Source organism: Aegilops tauschii, chromosome 2 (assembly GCF_002575655.3).
Source record: "Aegilops tauschii subsp. strangulata cultivar AL8/78 chromosome 2, Aet v6.0, whole genome shotgun sequence".
Lineage (NCBI taxonomy): Eukaryota > Viridiplantae > Streptophyta > Magnoliopsida > Poales > Poaceae > Aegilops > Aegilops tauschii.
In genome coordinates, this window is record NC_053036.3 from 314,022,148 (window position 1) to 314,041,711 (window position 19,564).

Below are 19,564 nucleotides of genomic sequence, written 5' to 3' on the forward strand. Positions count from 1 at the left end.
GGATGATGCAACACAATGACGGTAGGTATTTCCCTCAGTGATGACACAAAGGTTATCGAACCAGTAGGAGAACCAAGCAACACTACATACATAGCACCGGCACACAAATAACAAATACTCGCAACCCGACGTGTTAAAGGGGTTGTCAATCCCTTTCGGGTAACGGCGCCAGAAATTGGCAAATGGATGTGAGAAAGTTGTCATATTTTGATAGATAGATCTCGCGGAAACGTGAGATAAAATAAATTGCAGCAATGTATTTTTGGTTTAATAGATCTAAAAATAAAAGCAAATAAAATAGATCGCAAAGGCAAATATAATAAAGAAGAGACCCGGGGGCCGTAGATTTCACTAGTGGCTTCTCTCGAGAAAAATAGCAAACGGTGGGTAAATGAATTACTGTTGGGCAATTGATAGAAATTCAAATAATCATGACGATATCCAGGAAATGATCATTATATAGGCATCACATCCAAGATTAGTAGACCGACTCCTGCCTGCATCTACTACTATTACTCCACACATCGACCGTTGTCCAGCATGCATCTAGTGTATTAAGTTCATGGAAAACGGAGTAATGCAATAAGAACGATGACATGATGTAGACAAGATCTATTTATGTACAAATAGACCGCATCTTGTTATCCTTAATAGCAACGATACATACGTGTCGGTTCCCCTTCTGTCACTGGGATCAAGCACCGTAAGATCGAACCATCACAAAGCACCTCTTCCCATTGCAAGATAAATAGATCAAGTTGGCCAAACAAAACCCAAATATCGGATAAGAAATACAAGGCTATAAGCAATCATGCATATAAGAGATCAAAGAAGACTCAAATAACTTTCATGGATAAAAAGATAGATCTGATCATAAACTCAAAGTTCATCCGATCCCAAACAAACACACCGCAAAAAGAGTTACATCGTATGGATCTCCAAGAGGTCTACAAAGAACTACTCACGCATCATCGGAGAGGCACCAATGGACATGATGAACCCCTCTGTGATGGTGTCTAGATTGGATCTGGTGGTTCTGGAACTTGCGGCGGCTGGAATTGATTTTCGTCGACTCCCCTATTGTTTCTGGAATATTGGGGTATTTATAGAGTAAAGAGGCGGTCCGGGGGGCACCCGAGGTGGGCATAACCCACCAGGGCACGCCTGGGCCTCCAGGCGCACCCTGGTGGGTTGTACTCCCCTCGGAGTAGCCCCCAGGAACTTCTTCGGCCCATTGGATGTCTTTTGGTCCATCAAAATTCCACAAAAAGTTTCGCTGTGTTTGGACTCTGTTTGGTGTTGATTTCCTGCGATGTAAAAAACATGCAAAAATCAGCAACTGGTACTTGGCACTATGTCAATAGGTTAGTACCAAAAAATGATATAAAATGACTATAAAATGGTTATAAAACATCCAAGAATGATAATATAACAACGTGGAACAATCAAAAATTATAGATACGTTGGAGACGTATCAGCATCCCCAAGCTTAATTCATGCTCGTCCTCGAGTAGGTTAATGATAAAAACATAATTTTTGATGTGGAATGCCGCCTAACATGTCATCTCATATTCTTTTCTTTGTAGCATGGACATTTGGACTTTTATATGGTTCAAATCAATAGTCTAGTTTTGACATGAAGACTTAAATACTCAAGCATATCAACAAGCAACCATGTCTTTCAAAATATCAACGCTAAAATTAGTTATCCCTAGCCCATCATGCTCAATCATTGATCCATTCATGAAACACACTCGCATATTAGCTACACCCAATGCTCAAGTACGATCATAGTGCCCCCTAGTTGGTGCTTTATAAGAGAAGATGGAGACTCAAATTAAAAATAAAAATTGTGTAAAGTAAAAGAAAGGCCCTTCGCAGAGGGGAGTAGGGATTTGTAGAGGTGCCAGAGCTCAAAGAAAAAATTAAGAGATAAAAACATTTTGAGAGGCATACTTTTCACACCAACAAAAATGACTTAGAGCCCCCAACACTTTCCATGCTAGATATATCATAGGCGGTTCCCAAACAGAAAATAAAATTTATTCCTTTTTCCACCATACTTTCACTTTCCATGGCTAGCCGTATCCACGGGTGCCTTCCATACCAACACTTTCCAAGGAATTTATTATTTGATAACATAAAGTAAATTCATTTTTCATTTCGGGACTGGGCATCCCTAATACCTTTGCCTTACTCTCGTGCAATGACAAGTGAATAAACACTCATCGTGAGAACAACACATCTAGCATGGAAAATATTGGCCACCCCTCACCGCCTCGCGAATGGTACGAGCACACAAAAGAGAAATTTATTTTGAAAACTAGAGATGGCACATACAAATTTGCTTAGAACGGCAAAAGAATACCGCATATAGGTAGGTATAGTGGACTCATGTGGCAAAACTGGTTTAAAAGATTTTGGATGCACAAGTAGTGATCATACTTAGTGCAAAATGAAGGCTAGCAAAAGATTGGGAAGCGATCAAACAAGAAACGAATAATCCCATAAGCGAGCATTGAGAATAATTAACACCTAATAATGCACCACAAGTAGGATGTAATTTCATTGCACAACTATTGACTTTCGTGCCTGCATAGGGAATCACAAACCTTAACACCAATATTCTTACTAAAGCATAATTACTCATCAACATGACTCACATATCACATCATCATATCTTAAAACTATTACAAGGAATCAAGTTTATTTTGTCCAATGATCTTCATGAAAGTTTTTATTATATCCTTCTTGGATATCTATCACTTTGGAACTAATTTTCATGTGTTGCTTTTGATAACCTCAAACAAATATAAGTGACGATCATGAGCATACTATTTCTTTCTCTCAAATTAATTTAAGTGAAGCAAGAGAGAATTCCTTAAAAAAATTAATAACTCTCAAATAAATCAAAGTGAAGCAAGAGAGCATTTCTTCAAAAATACTAAAGCACACCGTGCTCAAAAAGATATAAGTGAAGCACTAGAGCAATTCCATAGCTCATAAAGATTTAAGTGAAGCATAGAGAGCAATTCCAACAAGTCATGGCATAATTTTGGCTCTCTCAAATAAGTGTGTCCAGCAAGAATTCAAGACTCAAAATAAAAAGCAAAACAAGCAAAGACTCATATCATACAAGATGCTCCAAGAAAAACTCATAGTATGTGACGAATAAAAATATAGCTTCGAGTAAAATACCGATGGTCGTTAGAAGAAAGAGGGGATGCCACTCGGGGCATCCCGCTTAGTTGCTTGCTTCTCTTTGGATAATAGCTTGGGATGCCATGGGCATCCCCAAGCTTAGGCTCTTCTTACTCCTTATTCCTTCATCCATCGTAACATCACCCAAAACTTAACTTCAATCACACAAAACTCAACAAAACCTTCATGAGATCCGTTAGTATAAAAAACAAATCACTACTATAAGTACTGTTGCAACCCATTCATATTTTATTCTTGCATTATATATACTGTATTCAAACTTTTCTATGGCAAAAACTCTTAAAAAAACCATAGAATCATCAAAACAAGCACACAACGCAAAGAAAACATAATCTATCAAAAACAGAACAGTCTCTAGCAATCTGGATAGTTCGAATACTTCTGTAACTCCAAAAATTCTACAAAATTAGGACAACATGAGAAATTTATATATAAATCTACTGTAAAAAATTCAGAATTTTTCTTTGCTTCTGTGATTTTTAAAAATTGTAACTCTTGGCGCAAAAGTTTCTGTTTTCAGCAAGCTGAAAGCAACTATCACCCAAGAAGATCCTAAAGGCTTTACTTGGCACAAACACTAATTAAAACACAAAAAACACAATCATAACAGTAGCATAATTGTGCAAACACTCAAGAACAGAAATCAAAAGACAAAAATAATTTTTATTCATTGGGTTGCCTCCCAACAAGCGCTATTGTTTCACGCCCCTGGCTAGGCATAAAGCAAGGGATGTAAGTATTGTCATCTTTGTTTCTGGATCCATAAGATGCCCTCATGATTGATTCATATGGTGGCCTAATTATTTTTCTAGGGAAGTGTTCCATACCCTTCCTTAGTGGAAATTGGAACTTAATATTGCCTTCTTTCATATCAATCACGGCACGAATAGTGCGTAAAAACGGTCTACCAAGAATAATTGGACAAGACGGATTGCAATCAATATCAAGAATAATAAAATCTATGGGCACATAATTCCTATTTGCAAGAATAAGAACATCATTAATTCTTCCCATAGGCTTTTTAATAGTAGAATCCGCCAAGTGCAAATTTAAAGGACATTCTTCAATATTGGTAAGACCAAGCACATCACATAAAGATTTCGGAATTGTAGAAACACTAGCACCCAAGTCACACAAAGCAAAACACTCATAATTTTTAATCTTGACTTTTATAGTAGGCTCCCATTCATCATGTAATTTTCTAGGAATTGAAACTTCTAATTCCAACTTTTCTTCTAAAGCTTTCATCATACCTAGCATCAACAATATGTTTAGTAAAAGCTTTATTTTGTTCATAAGCATGGGGTGAATTTATCATGGATTGCAACAAAGAAATACAATCAATCAAAGAGCAACTATCATAATTAAAGTCTTTGTAATCCAGAAGAGTGGGCACATCACTAGTTAAAGTTTTGACCTCTTTAAACCCACTTTTATCAATTTTTCCAACAAGATTTTCGCCCTCCGAATTATCGGGACGCATTTTAACTAAAGTTGACTCTTCTCCAGTACCTTTTTCATCAATCTTAATTTTACTAAACAAGGAATCAATAGAAGAAACACCAATCATTTTAAGATCTTGATCACTTTTATGAAAGCAATCACTAGAAAACGCCTTTTCTAAAAATTCTCTTCTAGCTCTAAGCATGGCGGTTCTTTTATTACTTTCATCCATAGAAACATAAAGAGCTTTAATTGATTCCTCAACCATAGGCACAAAAAAATTCATCTTGAGATTTTCTACATCATGAGAAATTCTATCAACACTTCTAGACAAATCATCAATCTTATTCAACTTTTCTTCCATTGTAGCATTGAAAGCTTTTTGAGTGTTGATAAATTCTGTAATATTATTCTCAAGATCAGAGGTGTTCCTATTATTATTATAAGAAGGATTACCATAGGAATTACCATCATTAATAGAGGAATTACTAGGAAAAGGCCTAGGATTAAAATTACCTCTATAAGCATTGTTATTGAAATTGTTTTGCGAGATAAAATTCACATCTACGGCATCACTATTTTGGTCAATAAAAGTAGACAAAGACATATCATTGAAATCAATAGGAGCACTTTTACTAGCAACCAATTTCATAAGAGCATCAACTTTTTCACTCAAAGAAGAAATTTCTTCAACCGAATTAACTTTTTTACTAGTAGGAGCTCTTTCGGTATGCCATTGTGAATAATTTGCCATGATATTATCAAGCAATTTGGTGGCTTCACCCAAAGTAATTTCCATAAAAGTACCACCCGCGGTGGAATCTAAAAGATTACGAGAAACAAAATTCAACCCCGCATAATTTTTTTGTATGATCATCCGAAGATTTAACCCATGAGTTGGGCAATTCCTTAGCATCATTTTCATCCTTTCCCAAGATTGTGCAACATGCTCTTTCAAGTTGCTTGAAATTCATGATCTAGATTCTAAGGAAAATAATTTTCGCGGGCAGAAAATACTTAGTGATAAAAGCATCTTTGCATTTATTCCAAGAATCAATACTATTGCGAGGCAAAGAAGAAAACCAATTTTTTGCATGATCTCGCAAAGAAAACGGAAATAATTTCATCTTCACAACATCATTGTCCACATATTTTTTTCTTTTGCATATCGCATAATTCCACGAATGTGTTAAGATGGGACGCGACATCCTCATTAGGAGTACCGGAAAATTGATCTTTCATAACAAGATTCAGCAAAGCAGTATTAATATCACAAGATTCCGCACTAGTGGCGGGAGCAATCGGGGTGCCAATAAAATCATTGTTGTTGGTATTTGAGAAATCACACAATTGGTGTTCTCTTGAGTCATTGTGACTACGCAACAATATTGCACTCAAAAACACATCCGGCAAGAAAACGGCGAACGAAAAAGAGGGCTAATAAAACGGCAATTTTTTTGTGAAGTGGGGGAGAGGAAAACGAGAGGCAAATGGCAAATAATGTAAATTGCAAGGAGATGAGATTTGTGATTAGGAACCTGGTAGATGTTGATGATGTCTCCCTGGCAACGGCGCCAGATATTCCTTTTGATGTCCGCTAGACTACCTCGGTATTTCCCCAAAGAGGAAGGGATGATGCAGCACAGCGACGGTAGGTATTTCCCTCAGTGATGAGATCGAGGTTATCGAACCAGTAGGAGAACCGAGCAACACTACATAAACAGAACCTGCACACAAATAACAAATACTCGCAACCCGACGTGTTAAAGGGGTTGTCAATGCCTTTCGGGTAACAGCGCCAGAAATTGGCAAACAGACGTGAGAAAGTTGTAATAATTTGATTGATAGATCTCACGGAAACGCGAGATAAAATAAATTGCAGCAAGGTATTTTTGTATTTTTGGTTTAATAGATCTAAAAATAAAAGCAAATAAAATAGATCACAAAGGCAAATATAATAAAGAGACCCGGGGGCCGTAGATTCACTAGTGGCTTCTCTCGAGAAAAATAGCAAATAGTGGGTAAACGAATTACTGCTGGGCAATTGATAGAAATTCAAATAATCATGACGATATCCAGGCAATGATCATTATATAGGCATCACGTCCAAGATTAGTAGACCGACTCCTGCCTGCATCTACTACTATTACTCCACACATCGACCGTTGTCCAGCATGCATCTAGTGTATTAAGTTCATGGAAAAACGGAGTAATGCAATAAGAACGATGACATGATATAGACAAGATCTATTTATGTAGAAATAGACCCCATCTTGTTATCCTTAATAGCAACGATACATATGTGTCGGTTCCCCTTCTGTCACTGGGATCAAGCACCGTAAGATCGAACCATCACAAAGCACCTCTTCCCATTGCAAGATAAATAGATCAAGTTGGTCAAACAAAACCCAAATATCGGAGAAGAAATACGAGGCTATAAGCAATCATGCATATAAGAGATCAAAGAAGACTTAAATAACTTTCATGGATAAAGATAGATCTGATCATAAACTCAAAGTTCATCCGATCCCAACAAACATACCACAAAAGAGTTACATCATATGGATCTCCAAGAGACCATTGTATTAAGAATCAAACGAGAGAGAGGAAGCCATCTAGCTACTAACTACGGACCGGTAGCTCTACAAAGAACTACTCACGCATCATCGGAGAGGCCCCAATGGACATGATGAACCCCTCTGTGATGGTGTCTAGATTGGATATGGTGGTTCTGGAACTTGCGGCGGTTGGAATTGATTTTCGTCGACCCCCTAGGGTTTCTAGAATATTGGGGTATTTATAAAGTAAAGAGGCGGTCTGGGGGGCACCCGAGGTGGACAGAACCCACCAGGGCGCGCCTGGGCCTCCAGGCATGCCCTGGTGGGTTGTGCTCCCCTCGGAGCAGCCCCCAGGTGCTTCTTCGGCCCACTGGATATCTTCTGGTCCATAAAAATTCCACAAAAAGTTTCCCTACGTTTGGACTCAGTTTGGTATTGATTTCCTGCGATGTAAAAAACATGCAAAAAACAGCAATTGGCACTTGGCACTATGTCAATAGGTTAGTACCAAAAAATGATATAAAATGATTATAAAACATCCAAGAATGATAATATAACAGCATGGAACAATCAAAAATTATAGATACGTTGGAGACGTATTAGAGATGTCGTCGTGGACGCGGACCTCGGGCTGGAATCTGTCCCAGTACGTGGTGTTCACCGGCGCGGGGATGGCCAGGATGACGTCGCGCACGCTCTGCGCCCTGGACGGGATGTGAAACGTATCCTGGTGTGGCGAGGGCGTGGTGGAGGATCGATACATCCACCACCTCGCGCGCTGCCTCAGGTCCTCGGAGCGCGTCTCCAGCATTGCGAAGGGGAGGATCAACGGAGGCGCAACCGCATTGCCTGCCGCTTCTCATCGTCCGTCATGATCTTCACGAGGCCACGAGCGTGGTGGCGCATCATTCCGATGCTAGGGAACCAACGCATGATCACGCTGAGGTCCGCGTGGGCCGCCTGGTCATCGCTGGCCAGATCCTCGATCGCGCGCTGCCATGCTGGGGTGTTGTCCATGTCGTCGGCGGCGGCGTTGAGCTCGGTGGCGACCGAGGGTTTCAATGCGAGGTGTGGGAGTTGGGGGAGCGGTGAGACCGAAGCGACATGGGTGGACTGGGCAGGGGAGTGGAGTGGGCGAGCACAGTGATGGGTGGCCTTAAAGACATGGAAACCGAACGGGCGGACGAAACCACGACCCATAATAACTACCTAGTTACCTAGAGTCCAAACAAATCACAACTACTACTCAAGTGGCATTGATCTCAGCGATTGTAATAACAGGTCTTGGGTTCGAGCCCCAGGCACACCAATTTTTTTAATTTTTGATTTTTTTTTCTTTTACCTAATTTTAGTAGACTTGGCAGAACACAGTGTTCCACACTCATTTTTAACTAGTTTTTAAATTTGTTTCATTCTCAATTAAGTATACTACTAAGTTATCTGCATGTGCAGTTAACTGCATCTTCAGTTAACTGCATGTGCAGTTATCTACATCTTCAATTAACTGCATATGCAGTTAACTACATCTTCAGTTCACTACATCAGCAGAATCACTAATACTACATAAGTTATTAGTTGACTACATCCATGTAACTTCCAACGTTAACTAAATCACTGAAATGCATCATAAAATTTAGTTACAAAAGGGCAATGAATGCCATTGTGAGCCACTGTTTGCCATCAAACAATAGTAAATTTAAGCCACTGTTTGCTTATCCAAAAAGGCGAGTCAATAATTTAAATTAATGTAGGCCTTAACAAAAAAGAATGGTAGGCAATAACTGCCACCAAATCACTGATGTGGTGCCACCAAATCATCAGGAGGAGCATTGAGATCAGGAATTGTCCTCTCATCTCCAAACAGAAGCCATCTAAATCCTGCATATGGAACATTTCCTCTGCCTCTCCCTGCAAATAGAACTTCTCCTCCTCTCCAAGCATTTGCATCTGCTGCTCCTCCTATCTCTGCAAATGGAACTGCTCCTCCTCTCCAAGCATATGCATTTGCATTTGCTGCTCCTCCTATCCCCGCAAATGGAACTTGGTCATCTGCATTTGCTTCTCTTCCTCTACCTGAAGTTGCATTTGCTCCTCTTCCTCTCCCTGAAGTTTCATTTGCTCCTCTTCCTCTCCCTACAGTTGCATTTGCTCCTCTTCCTCTCCCTGCAGTTGCATTTGCTCCTCTTCCTCTCCCTGCAGTTGCATTTGCTCCTCTTCCTCTCCCTGCAGTGGCATTTGCTCCTCTTCCTCTCCCTGCAGTTGCATTTGCTCCTCTTCCTCCAGCTGCAGTTGCATCTGCATTTCTTGATCTTTTCCTTCCTCTTGCCCTACCAGCTGCAGTTGCATTGTTGTTAGCTTGTGTGCTTGCCATTGTTTTCCTCCCTATGTGCATTTTTGTAGTCACTCTTGGCTGAGGTATTGCAGCACCAGCAGCATCAACAACAAATGAAGAAAGCTCAGGTAGTGGCACATGAACCCTTTCAGTACCTCTTCATGCAATCTCTCTTTGAGCCATGTTGAACACCATACTGGTTGGTGAATCAGTTGGGTCCAACCTAGGATCTGGCTAGTTAGGGAAGATGTTTTGTAAAGCACAAAACTTAGTTAAATTCAGTTAAGTTCATTTAAATTTAGTTAAGCTCAATTAATCTAAGTTAAGCTCAGTTAAGTTCAGTAAACTTCAGTTAAGCTCAGTTAAGTTCAGTAAACTTCAGTTTAATACAATTATATGCATGCACTTATCTTCAGTTAAATTCAGTTAAGATGGAACACTGAAATTACCTGGAGAAAAGTTGGGTCATCATAGTTTTCATCAACCTCTTCTACACCTTCCTGAATGATAGTTTCCTGGCATCTGTAGTGACCTTTTCTGTTGTGATCAGCTCTACCACAAATTGAGAAGTGCATTGTAAGACCTTTTCTGTTCAAAACCCTGACACCATTCTTGATCTTCTCCTCTGGTCTCTGCTTCCTGTTTTTCTTGGGCCTCCCCAACTGTTTAGTGAAGATAGGTGGATGCACCTTATATCCATTTTATTTCTCCCACTCCTTTGGGTCTCCTAGAGGGACTAGAGTGTACCCATATGCCTTGAGATATGTTTGAACAATATAGCATTCATGAACCATTGTCTCAAGATCAATTCTCTCCTCCCGGCAACAAGCTACAGCATGCCCACAGGGTACTCCCCCCAACTGCCATCTCCTACAATCACAAGTGTGCAAGCATAGGTTCACTTTGTAGCTAGAATTACCTGACTGAACTTTGAAGATCTGCTGGCCAGCTTCTGATACATGGCAATTTGCAGCAAACTCAGTATTCTTGTCCAATTTCTTCTTGATCTTAGGGCATGTCCTCTGGTGAGTCCACTTTTCTATAGCTTCTCTCTACTTATTCACTAGCAGGTGCATGATCTTGTAAAAAATGTATTCAAGCATACTAAGCACTGGCATCTCTCCGCCATCAAGGATGTAGCTGCACAAAGAGTAGAAGAATTCAGTTAAGTATGATGTGCTTAGCAGTAGTACTGATATGTTGAAAGCACAGAGTTAAAGAACCAAATTTAACAACTAATTCACCTGTTAAACACTTCGGAGTTATTGTTCAGCAGAATATCACATTTGGGAAATTCACTGAAATATGATTTGCACCAAGTCTTTGCCTCTAGCCTTTCATTCCAATGAAATGCAGCTGGGCAGTGATCATCCATCTTCTTACAATTTTCTCTCCACTTAACATTGTTAGGTGATCTTGTAGTGGCCCACAGGTCTTGCTTCAGAACCTCTCCTTTGTGCTTCTCATTGAAATTTTGGTAAATGTGCCTCACACAAAGCCTGTGTTCTGAATCAGGCCAAACTTTATGCACAACATTTATTAATCATTTCTACTTGTCACCCATAATTGTGTAAGGAGCAGTGTTAATGATGTTTAGATCATCTCTCAAACCAGTCAGAAACCACTCCCATGAACCAGTGCATTTTACTTCCACCCAACCCATTGCAATTGTGAAAATGCAGTCATTAGGATCAATACCTACAACACTAAGCAGCACTCCTTTGAACCTTGTTTTCATATGACAGCCACCAATGGATATAATTGGCCTGCAGCCCTTTAGCCACCCTCTTTTGCATGGATCATAAGACCAATACAATGTTTTCAAACACTTCCTGCCCAATGGAAACTTGGTATCCTTGACAAGCTCAGTAGTAAGTAGAAATGTAGACCCATGATTTTTGGTCCTTAAGTCATGCCCGTAATCCCATAACCTGCTGAACTGCTCCTCCTCATCACCATGGATCTGATTAAGTGCATGCTTTCTAGCCCTTGCTAGCTTCCATCTGTTAGGAGTAGCATTGAATTCATTAGTTATTTTTCTTGAAAATGTGCCAAGTGACATCTTCTGGTCATCTCTGAACTCATCTATGAAAAAGTTGCACAAGAATCTAGCTGTCAAATCTTTTATTTTCCATTTCTTCTCGCAAACATGCTCTGAATTGTAGGCCTTGATGACAAATCCTCCAGTCCTGTTGTCATAGCTAGCCTTAAGCAGCCAAGGGCAGCCTGCAGTACACACTGCCTCCAATCTTATCTTATCTTATCATTCTTCAGCTTCTTGATCTGCACTCTGTTTCTTATTGAATATGCAGTAAGTAAGAGCTTTCCTCAGCTAAACCACATCAGCAAAGACCATCCCCACTTTAAAAACAGGGGATTTCATGTCCACCTTGGAATTGAAAGCTTTGAACTTGTACTTAAGTTGCTCTTGTTCTTCAGTGGAGATGTCAAGATCTTCATCTTCAAGTAGATAGTTAGGCTCAACCTCTTCCTCCTCTTGCTGAGCTTGTTCATTAACATCAAAGTCAATGTTGTCTTCATGAAGATCATCATCACCATCATCTATGTCATAGTCACTGTCACTGAAATCTGAATCTGATAGCACTGTATCTTCACACTGCAAATTAGCCTGTGCAACATAACTAAGCAAGTTATATTCAGACTGAAAATCCGATGCAACCTCTGAAAAGGGACATTCAACATTGACTAAAATGAGGCTGTGAGATGATGTTGCACTGGCTACAAGAACATTTGAGATGGCCATTGTGTCAGGGCTCTGAAATGATGGCACTATCAAATCTTCCCTAAAGTTACTGATGAAATCTGAATGGTCCACCATGATTACAAGCACTTTATGCTTAGCACTTTCTCTGATCATTTGCTGCACATCCTCATCACCTCTAATTCTCACCATCCCATCTGAAATTGGTTTACCAGGTCTTGGCCAGTAAATTATGTGCTCATTGACAGGATATCCCAGCCATTTTAGATGCTCTTCAATGACTGCATATGAGAATGAACCAGCATCAACATAATCAATCACCTCCACAGATGGATTGTAATACTCCATGCTATTTGTTGGTCCATAGAAAAGTCCACCATGCTCAAGTTCTAGTGTAAAGAAAGGAGTATCCACACTCTGTCCCATTGCTGAATCACACACTGCAGCCACATAGAGCAGAATATAAGCACAAACATCAACATAACAAGTATAGAGCAGAATATAAGCACAAATTCAGTTAACTGCATCTTGTAAACTACATGCAAAAATTCAGTTAACTACCTCTTGCAGATTTATCGAACAAATCTAGTACAACAAAGATATGCACCCCTCAAAAGATAAATCAACTACAACAATATAGCTAACTGACGAAAATTCAGTTACTGCATCTTGAAACTGCAGTTAATTAACTAGAATTTTCAGTTAACTGCATCTTGCAGATTAACTGAACAAATCAAGTCAACAATTGGTTATTTATGTTACAGTCATGATCTGTTAACTATTCCACACACTTTGCAATGACTACCTTGCGGACTAAATCCATAGCAGCACATGAACCCTAAACTTTTACCTAAAATAGAAATACCTAAACCCTAGACTAAAATCTGCCCCCAAAATCAGTTCTTTACGCCACTGGAAGAACAATAGGCAATAAGTACCACTGGATGTACATGAATCGCTCTCAAAACAGACTGATTCGTCGGTGCTACGTGCGACAAAGGAGGAGAAGCAAAGCGGAGGAGGATGGACAGAGTTGATGATGAACACACACCGTAATCAGGCGGGAAGACACCGTGCGGCCTAACTTGATGGACGGAAGCATTCGGCTGCACACCGCCGGTGAGCTCCGACGATGTCGCCATGGTGGCTGACGTCAGCCCGCAGCCAGCTCAGCCTCCAGCGGCAGCAGCTCCAACGGTGGGAGAGGCAAAGACGAGGGAACATGAGATACAATGATTGACCGGGGGAGACAACATTTATTCAGGTGTTTTCTATTCCACTTGGTGGTGCACTGCGTGTGTATACAGGGCAAAGGCAGGGGCCTAACTGCAAAATGCGGCGCGCTGACTAGCTAGTCCACTTGGCATCCACTAGGCGAGCTGTGATTGGCCGAGGACTAAACTTGCACCTCCATGACAAGTTTAGGGACGAAATAATTCACTTTTGCAAGTAAAAGGACTAAACCATCACATGCTGTGCAAGTATAAGGACCTAGGATGTTATTACCTCGTTTAAAATATATGCGTGCAACGTTGGTTGACGACGTCCCGCATTTATATTCATGGACTGGTCCTGTTCATGAAGGGATGCGAGAAGAAATTTGCGTACCGCCCTTGAAGATGCCTTGAATTGGTTGCGGACACAAACGGATGCTCTGTGCAAAGCTTTCGCATGGGGTTTCCGTTGCCATGGCGGCAAACCAAAAGAAAAACAGGGAAACGTTAATTTAATTATCAAAAAGTAAAAAGAACAGGGAACGTTTATACTATTGCTGAGGGGAAAAGTCGCCACCGCGAGAATAGCTTCAAAAAAAAAGTCGGTACCGCGAGAGTGCAGGGGAGAGCTCCGCATGGCCGGATCCAGTGCGGTCGCGTGTCACACCTCCGAGCCGGCCGCTTTTCCAGAGACACCGTCATGAGATGTTTTCTTAAACCAACGACTGGTGGACCAGGTATGGTCGGACCCATCTGTAGGTGGGTGCTACGGGAGGTGGATGGGTTGGAATAGGAGGCCCCGCTCCGCCCCCCGGCCACAGCTAAGGGGATCCAGGCTGGCTACACCCAAAGGCGGGCTTTGTACCCTATTATCCCTCGTCACCACACCTTCCCCATCGTCTCTCCAGAACATCAACCTTTTCTTGCTCCGCCATCGCCGTTGCAAAGAAACAGAACCAAGATACAGAGGCCAGCCACGGCCGAGAAGAACAAGAAGATACAAAGGACGAGGTGGCCGTAGTGAGAGTGGAAGCAGGGCCTTGAGATGGACCCGTGCCCGTTCGTGCGGGTGCTGGTCGGCAACCTGGCCCTCAAAATGCCGGTCGCCCCGCGCCCCGCCGGCGCCGGCGCCGGCGTGCACCCCACCACCTCGCCGTGCTACTGCACGATCCGGCTCAACAAGCTGCCGCTTCAGACTGCCGCGGCCCCGCTGCTGCCCTCGGACGACATGACGCAGGGTCCCGCCGAGACGGGCGCACTGGCGGCCGCCTTCCACCTCTCCAAGGCCGACCTCGACCGCGTCACGGCCAAGCCGTCCCTGTTCGTCGCCCGATCCGCGATGCTCAAGGTTGCCGTGTACGCCGGGCGGCGGGGCACCACTTGCGGGGTCAACTCCGGCCGGCTGCTCGGGAAGGTGGTCATCCCGCTGGACCTCAAGACCGCGGTGGGGAAGCCCATCGTGTTCCACAGCGGCTGGCTCTCCATCAACAAGCGCGGCCGTAAGGCCTCTGCCGTCTCCGGCTCCGCGCAGCTTAACCTCACCGTTCGCGCCGAGCCCGACCCGCGCTTCGTGTTCCAGTTCGATGGCGAGCCTGAGTGCAGCCCGCAGGTGCTCCAGGTGCAGGGCGGCATGATGCAGCCCATGTTCACCTGCAAGTTCTCCTGTCGCAGCAACAGCGACCTCCGCTCTCGGTGAGTCATCGTCGTCATGCTGAACAATTCAACTTCATCAATTCCCAAACAAATGTTGTTTTGTTCTGACGGAATTCCTCAAAATTTCGGTGTTCCAGATCAATGCACTCCGATCCGGGGAGTGGCAGCCGCAACTGGCTGATGTCCTTCGGTTCCGACCGCGAGCGCGCAGGGAAGGAGCGGAAGGGATGGTCGGTGACGGTGCACGACCTGTCGGGTTCGCCAGTGGCACTGGCGTCCATGGTTACGCCGTTTGTGGCGTCCCCCGGTTCCGACCGCGTGAGCCGGTCCAACCCGGGCGCGTGGCTTGTACTCCGGCCCGGCGACGGCACTTGGAAGCCGTGGGGCCGCCTGGAATGCTGGCGCGAGCGTGGCGCTGGCGCGGCCGGCGACAGCCTCGGGTACCGGTTCGAGCTCCTGATTCCTGACCCAACCGGAATGGGCGTCGGCGTCTCTGTCGCCGAGTCCAACGTCCCTTCCTCCCGCGGGGGGCGCTTCGTCATCGACCTGACGGCGGCGCAGCCCTTCGGCCGGAGCGGGTCGCCTGGGTGCAGCCCGCGCGGGAGTGGTGATTTCAGCGGCGGGTACGGTCTCTGGCCCTTCGGGAGCTACCGCGGGTTCGTGATGTCTGCGGCAGTGCAGGGCGAAGGGCGGTGCAGCCGGCCGACGGTGGAGGTGGGGGTGCCGCACGTCGGGTGCGCGGAGGACGCGGCGGCGTTCGTGGCGCTGGCGGCAGCCGTGGACCTGAGCATGGACGCGTGCAGGCTCTTCTCGCACCGCCTCCGCAGGGAGCTCTCCGGCACCCGCTCCGACCTACTGCGGTGAGGAGACCCACCCAGCGGCAAATGCGATCACAAACTGTACAGCGGTGGTGGCGAGATCGAGGGAGGCGATGGTGGTGGTTCAGGTCTCTTGTTTTTTTTCCGTGGAAGATCGACTGTCCGTTTTTTGGGTTCGCTTCTCGTGATTTTTGGTGGGGGTGTTCTTGTTTTAAAATCCGTCACTAGTAGTAGTTTTTTCGGAATCAATAACTCCCGAACGTGCCAGGTTTTAGCAAATCACTCCGAACGCATTTGTTGCCGTCCATCGTGGTGCACAAATTTTAAAGCTCTGGAGCTTGACAGGTCAGCAACCAAAGTCGTTCGGGGATTCTTTTGCTCAGCCCGAACGTTTCTTCCTCCCACCGCACGTCTCTCTCCTTATTCATTCTCTTTCCTTATCCACTCCCACCTTCGCCCACAGCCACACCACTCGTTTTACTCGGCTCAAGAGTGAGGAGGACGACGAGCGCCTCGCTGCTCGCCGACGCGAAGCTCTAGGACGGCGCACTACGGGTCCCCGCCGACCGGCTCAAGCGGGGCGAGTGGCCGCGGCGGCCGTCGAGGCAACCTCCGTCTGCGCGTACATTGACTGCTCGACCTGGCGGCCATCATCGAGGCTGGCGCTCTCCGGGTCCGCGCCGACCGACTCAATGGGGCGACGTGGGCGGAGAGCGAGCGCCGCCTGCTTGCCCGCGCCGCCGCAGCGAGCGCGGCCGTCGAGGCCGCCTCCGTCTGCGTGCACCTAGCCGCCGTCCATGGTCACTGTTGGATTGAGGAGGCGCACTACTCGATGACGGGCGTGGCGGTCCTCTGCATCTTCTTCTGCTGCAAGGCTGCAGGGAATCCATGCTCGTCGTTGTTCGCTAGGTGACGCCGCAGCCGCAGGTCGAGCTTGACCACCACGGCGGCGAACTGCAAAAGGCATTTGGATCCTTTTCCACTGCAGGTGGCAACATCCTCCAACCCCCTTCTTTTTTTCATTTTTGTTAGTTTGATTATCTGCAAATTGATGTGCCATGACCCAATAGAGGCACATCCGAGTTTTGTGTTTAGTTTTCTCACCCCAAATTGCATCCCATGACCCAGTAGACTAGTACAGATGACATGCCATGACCCAGTGCAAGTAGATATGTCATGGCAATTTTCACCCCCATTCTGTACCATGGTATTTTTGTGATATGTAGTTTTTGATCTGGTTCAGAACTGGTAGGGATATTCTAGGGCAATTTCCAATATGCAGTGAACGGCAAATTTAGATTGGTTCCACCACAATTTTCCATTTTGTTTTCTTAGGGAGAACTAAATTTTGCCGCGGCAAATTCATACGTTCTGCCATCACTACATGGGAGTTCTTTTTTGCCATGCCGTAGTTTTGCCATCGAGTTTTACATTTCTGTCATAGTTTTGATGTGTCAATCTCATTATTTCTTCGAGCAGATGCATTTTATTTTTGAATTTTTATGTAGCTAGCTGAGTAATGTTATGCCCTATGAAATTCGGTGACTTTCATAACATGCATTTCTGTCACAGCAATCCCATTATTTTTTTGTCACATGGCATATTCTGTCATTTTTCATTTTCCTAGTCTTTTTGTTCATAACTTGGCAAATTCATTAATGATCACATGGCAAATTCAGTTATGGTCAAATGGGAAATATATTAGAAAACTATTTAACATACATGGCAAATTTCTTTTTATAAAGCATGGCAAATTTAGTTCATGGATCATGGCAAATTTTACTAATTCACCATGGCAAATTGTAGTTAGAGACAATAATTCTAAATTGTTATAAAAAAGTTGCCATGGCAAACTATAAAAAGAAAATAATTCTAGGTTAGTTATCAAGAAAGTTGCCATGGCAAAAAATTGTAGATAGAGACAGTAATTCTAAGTTGTTACCAAAAATTTGCCATGGAAAGACAAAAATAATTCTAAGTTGTTATCAGAAAAGTTGCCATGGCAAATTTTAGAGAGACACATAATTCTAAGTTTTTATCAAAAATTTGCCATGGAAAATTTGTAGAGTGATTTTTTGAAGTTGACATCAAAAGGTTGCCATGGCAAATTGTAGGGAGAAATAATTTGAAGTTAGTTATCAAAAAAGTTCCCATGGCAATTTTAAGATGTTAAAAAACATGGCAAGGTTTTAGATGTTAAAAAACATTCCAACTTGCCATGGCAACGTTTTAGATGTTAAAAAACATTCCAACTTGCCATGGCAACGTTATAGATGTTGAAAAACATGGCAAACTTGCCATGGCAACTTAAGATGTTCAAAAATATGGCAAACTTACAGATGTTCAAAAACATGATGCCATTTTAAAATGTTCAAACCCATTTGCAAACTTGCCACGACAAACTAAAGATGTGCAAAAACATGGCAAGCTTTTTTTTATTAAGTTCGTACATAAATATGGCAAACATGGCAAACTTCTTTAACTAAGATGTTAAAAAACATGGCAAACTTGCCATGGCAACTAAAGATGTTCGAAATCATGGCAACCTAATATGCTGAAAAACATGGCAAACTTGCCATGGCAACTAAAATCACTATTTGTTTATAGTTATGTTTTTTCCCACGACAGCTTATATAGCCATGGGTAAACTAACTTTTAAATCCCATGACAATTTTAAATTAACTTGTATAGCCATGGGCAATTAACTTTCAAAGCCCATGGCAAATTCACCATTTTATTGACATGGCAAATATACTTTTATTACCACCACGGCATTGTCTCATTTTTTTTATTTACCATGACAAGTTTTTGTTTCTTATTTTTGGCATGGCAACTTTTATCCTTTATCGCCATGGCATTTTTACTTCTGCATGCATGGCAATTTTTACTTATCATTCATGACAATTTTTACTTCTCATTCTCCATGGCAAATATACCTTCATTTTTTTGCCATGGCAATTTTCAGTTAGTGGAAAAAATGCATAATTTTGCCATGTTTTTTGTGCACCGAATATGCATAAATTTGCCATGTCCTGGAATACGTAAATTTGCCCATGTGACAAGTCTGAAAATTTCATAGTTTTGCCATGTGACCAGGCATGGAACTTGCCATGCTATGAACAAATTCCATAAACTTGCTTTTTTGTGACTAGTACTCCAAAAAATACATTCTACATTTTCCATTATTCAGATTGTAGCATGGCATTTTCCAGTTTATTGGCACGGCAATTTTTACTTTTCTTTTTGTCATGGTAATTATTTTTTGCCATTGTATTTTTGAATTTTTTGCCATGGCAACTTTCCCATGCTTTTGTTAGGAATCAAATATGTTGTAAACCTTGCTATTTGTAAAATTATATCATGGCAAATCATAAAATAGTTGGTCAAACTCGAATGGCACTCTTTGAAATTCTCCCTGGCATTTTTCTGCTTCTAAAGTTGATGACATTTTTTTTGTAGTATAGCAAAAACTAGTCTTTTTATTTGTCACAGAAAAAGTAAACAGAATCTGGGCTTCTTCTTTTGTTGTGCTATTGGGCCTTTTTTTCTTTTTCGTTTTACATGAAAAAGGCCCGGGCCTGGGGAGGGCGTTCGTGAGTTCG

At 42.9% G+C, this 19,564-nt stretch overlaps 1 protein-coding gene across 2 annotated transcripts; it reads left to right on the plus strand.

Moving 5' to 3' along the window:
• The first annotated feature begins 14,323 nt into the window (after positions 1–14,323).
• On the plus strand, positions 14,324–19,356 carry LOC109765996 (uncharacterized). Of its 2 annotated transcripts, XR_012202583.1 has the most exons (3): positions 14,324–15,183; positions 15,282–16,307; positions 16,426–19,356. XR_012202583.1 is itself a non-coding variant. In XM_073508502.1 (2 exons), exons 1-2 carry the CDS (start codon positions 14,537–14,539, stop codon positions 16,006–16,008), a joined length of 1,374 nt encoding a protein of 457 aa, XP_073364603.1. In that variant the 5' UTR covers positions 14,324–14,536; the 3' UTR covers positions 16,009–19,356. The 2 variants fall into 2 exon arrangements, 1 of the variants encoding a protein (XP_073364603.1); XM_073508502.1 differs by having other exon boundaries at positions 15,282–19,356.
• The last annotated feature ends 208 nt before the right edge of the window (positions 19,357–19,564 follow it).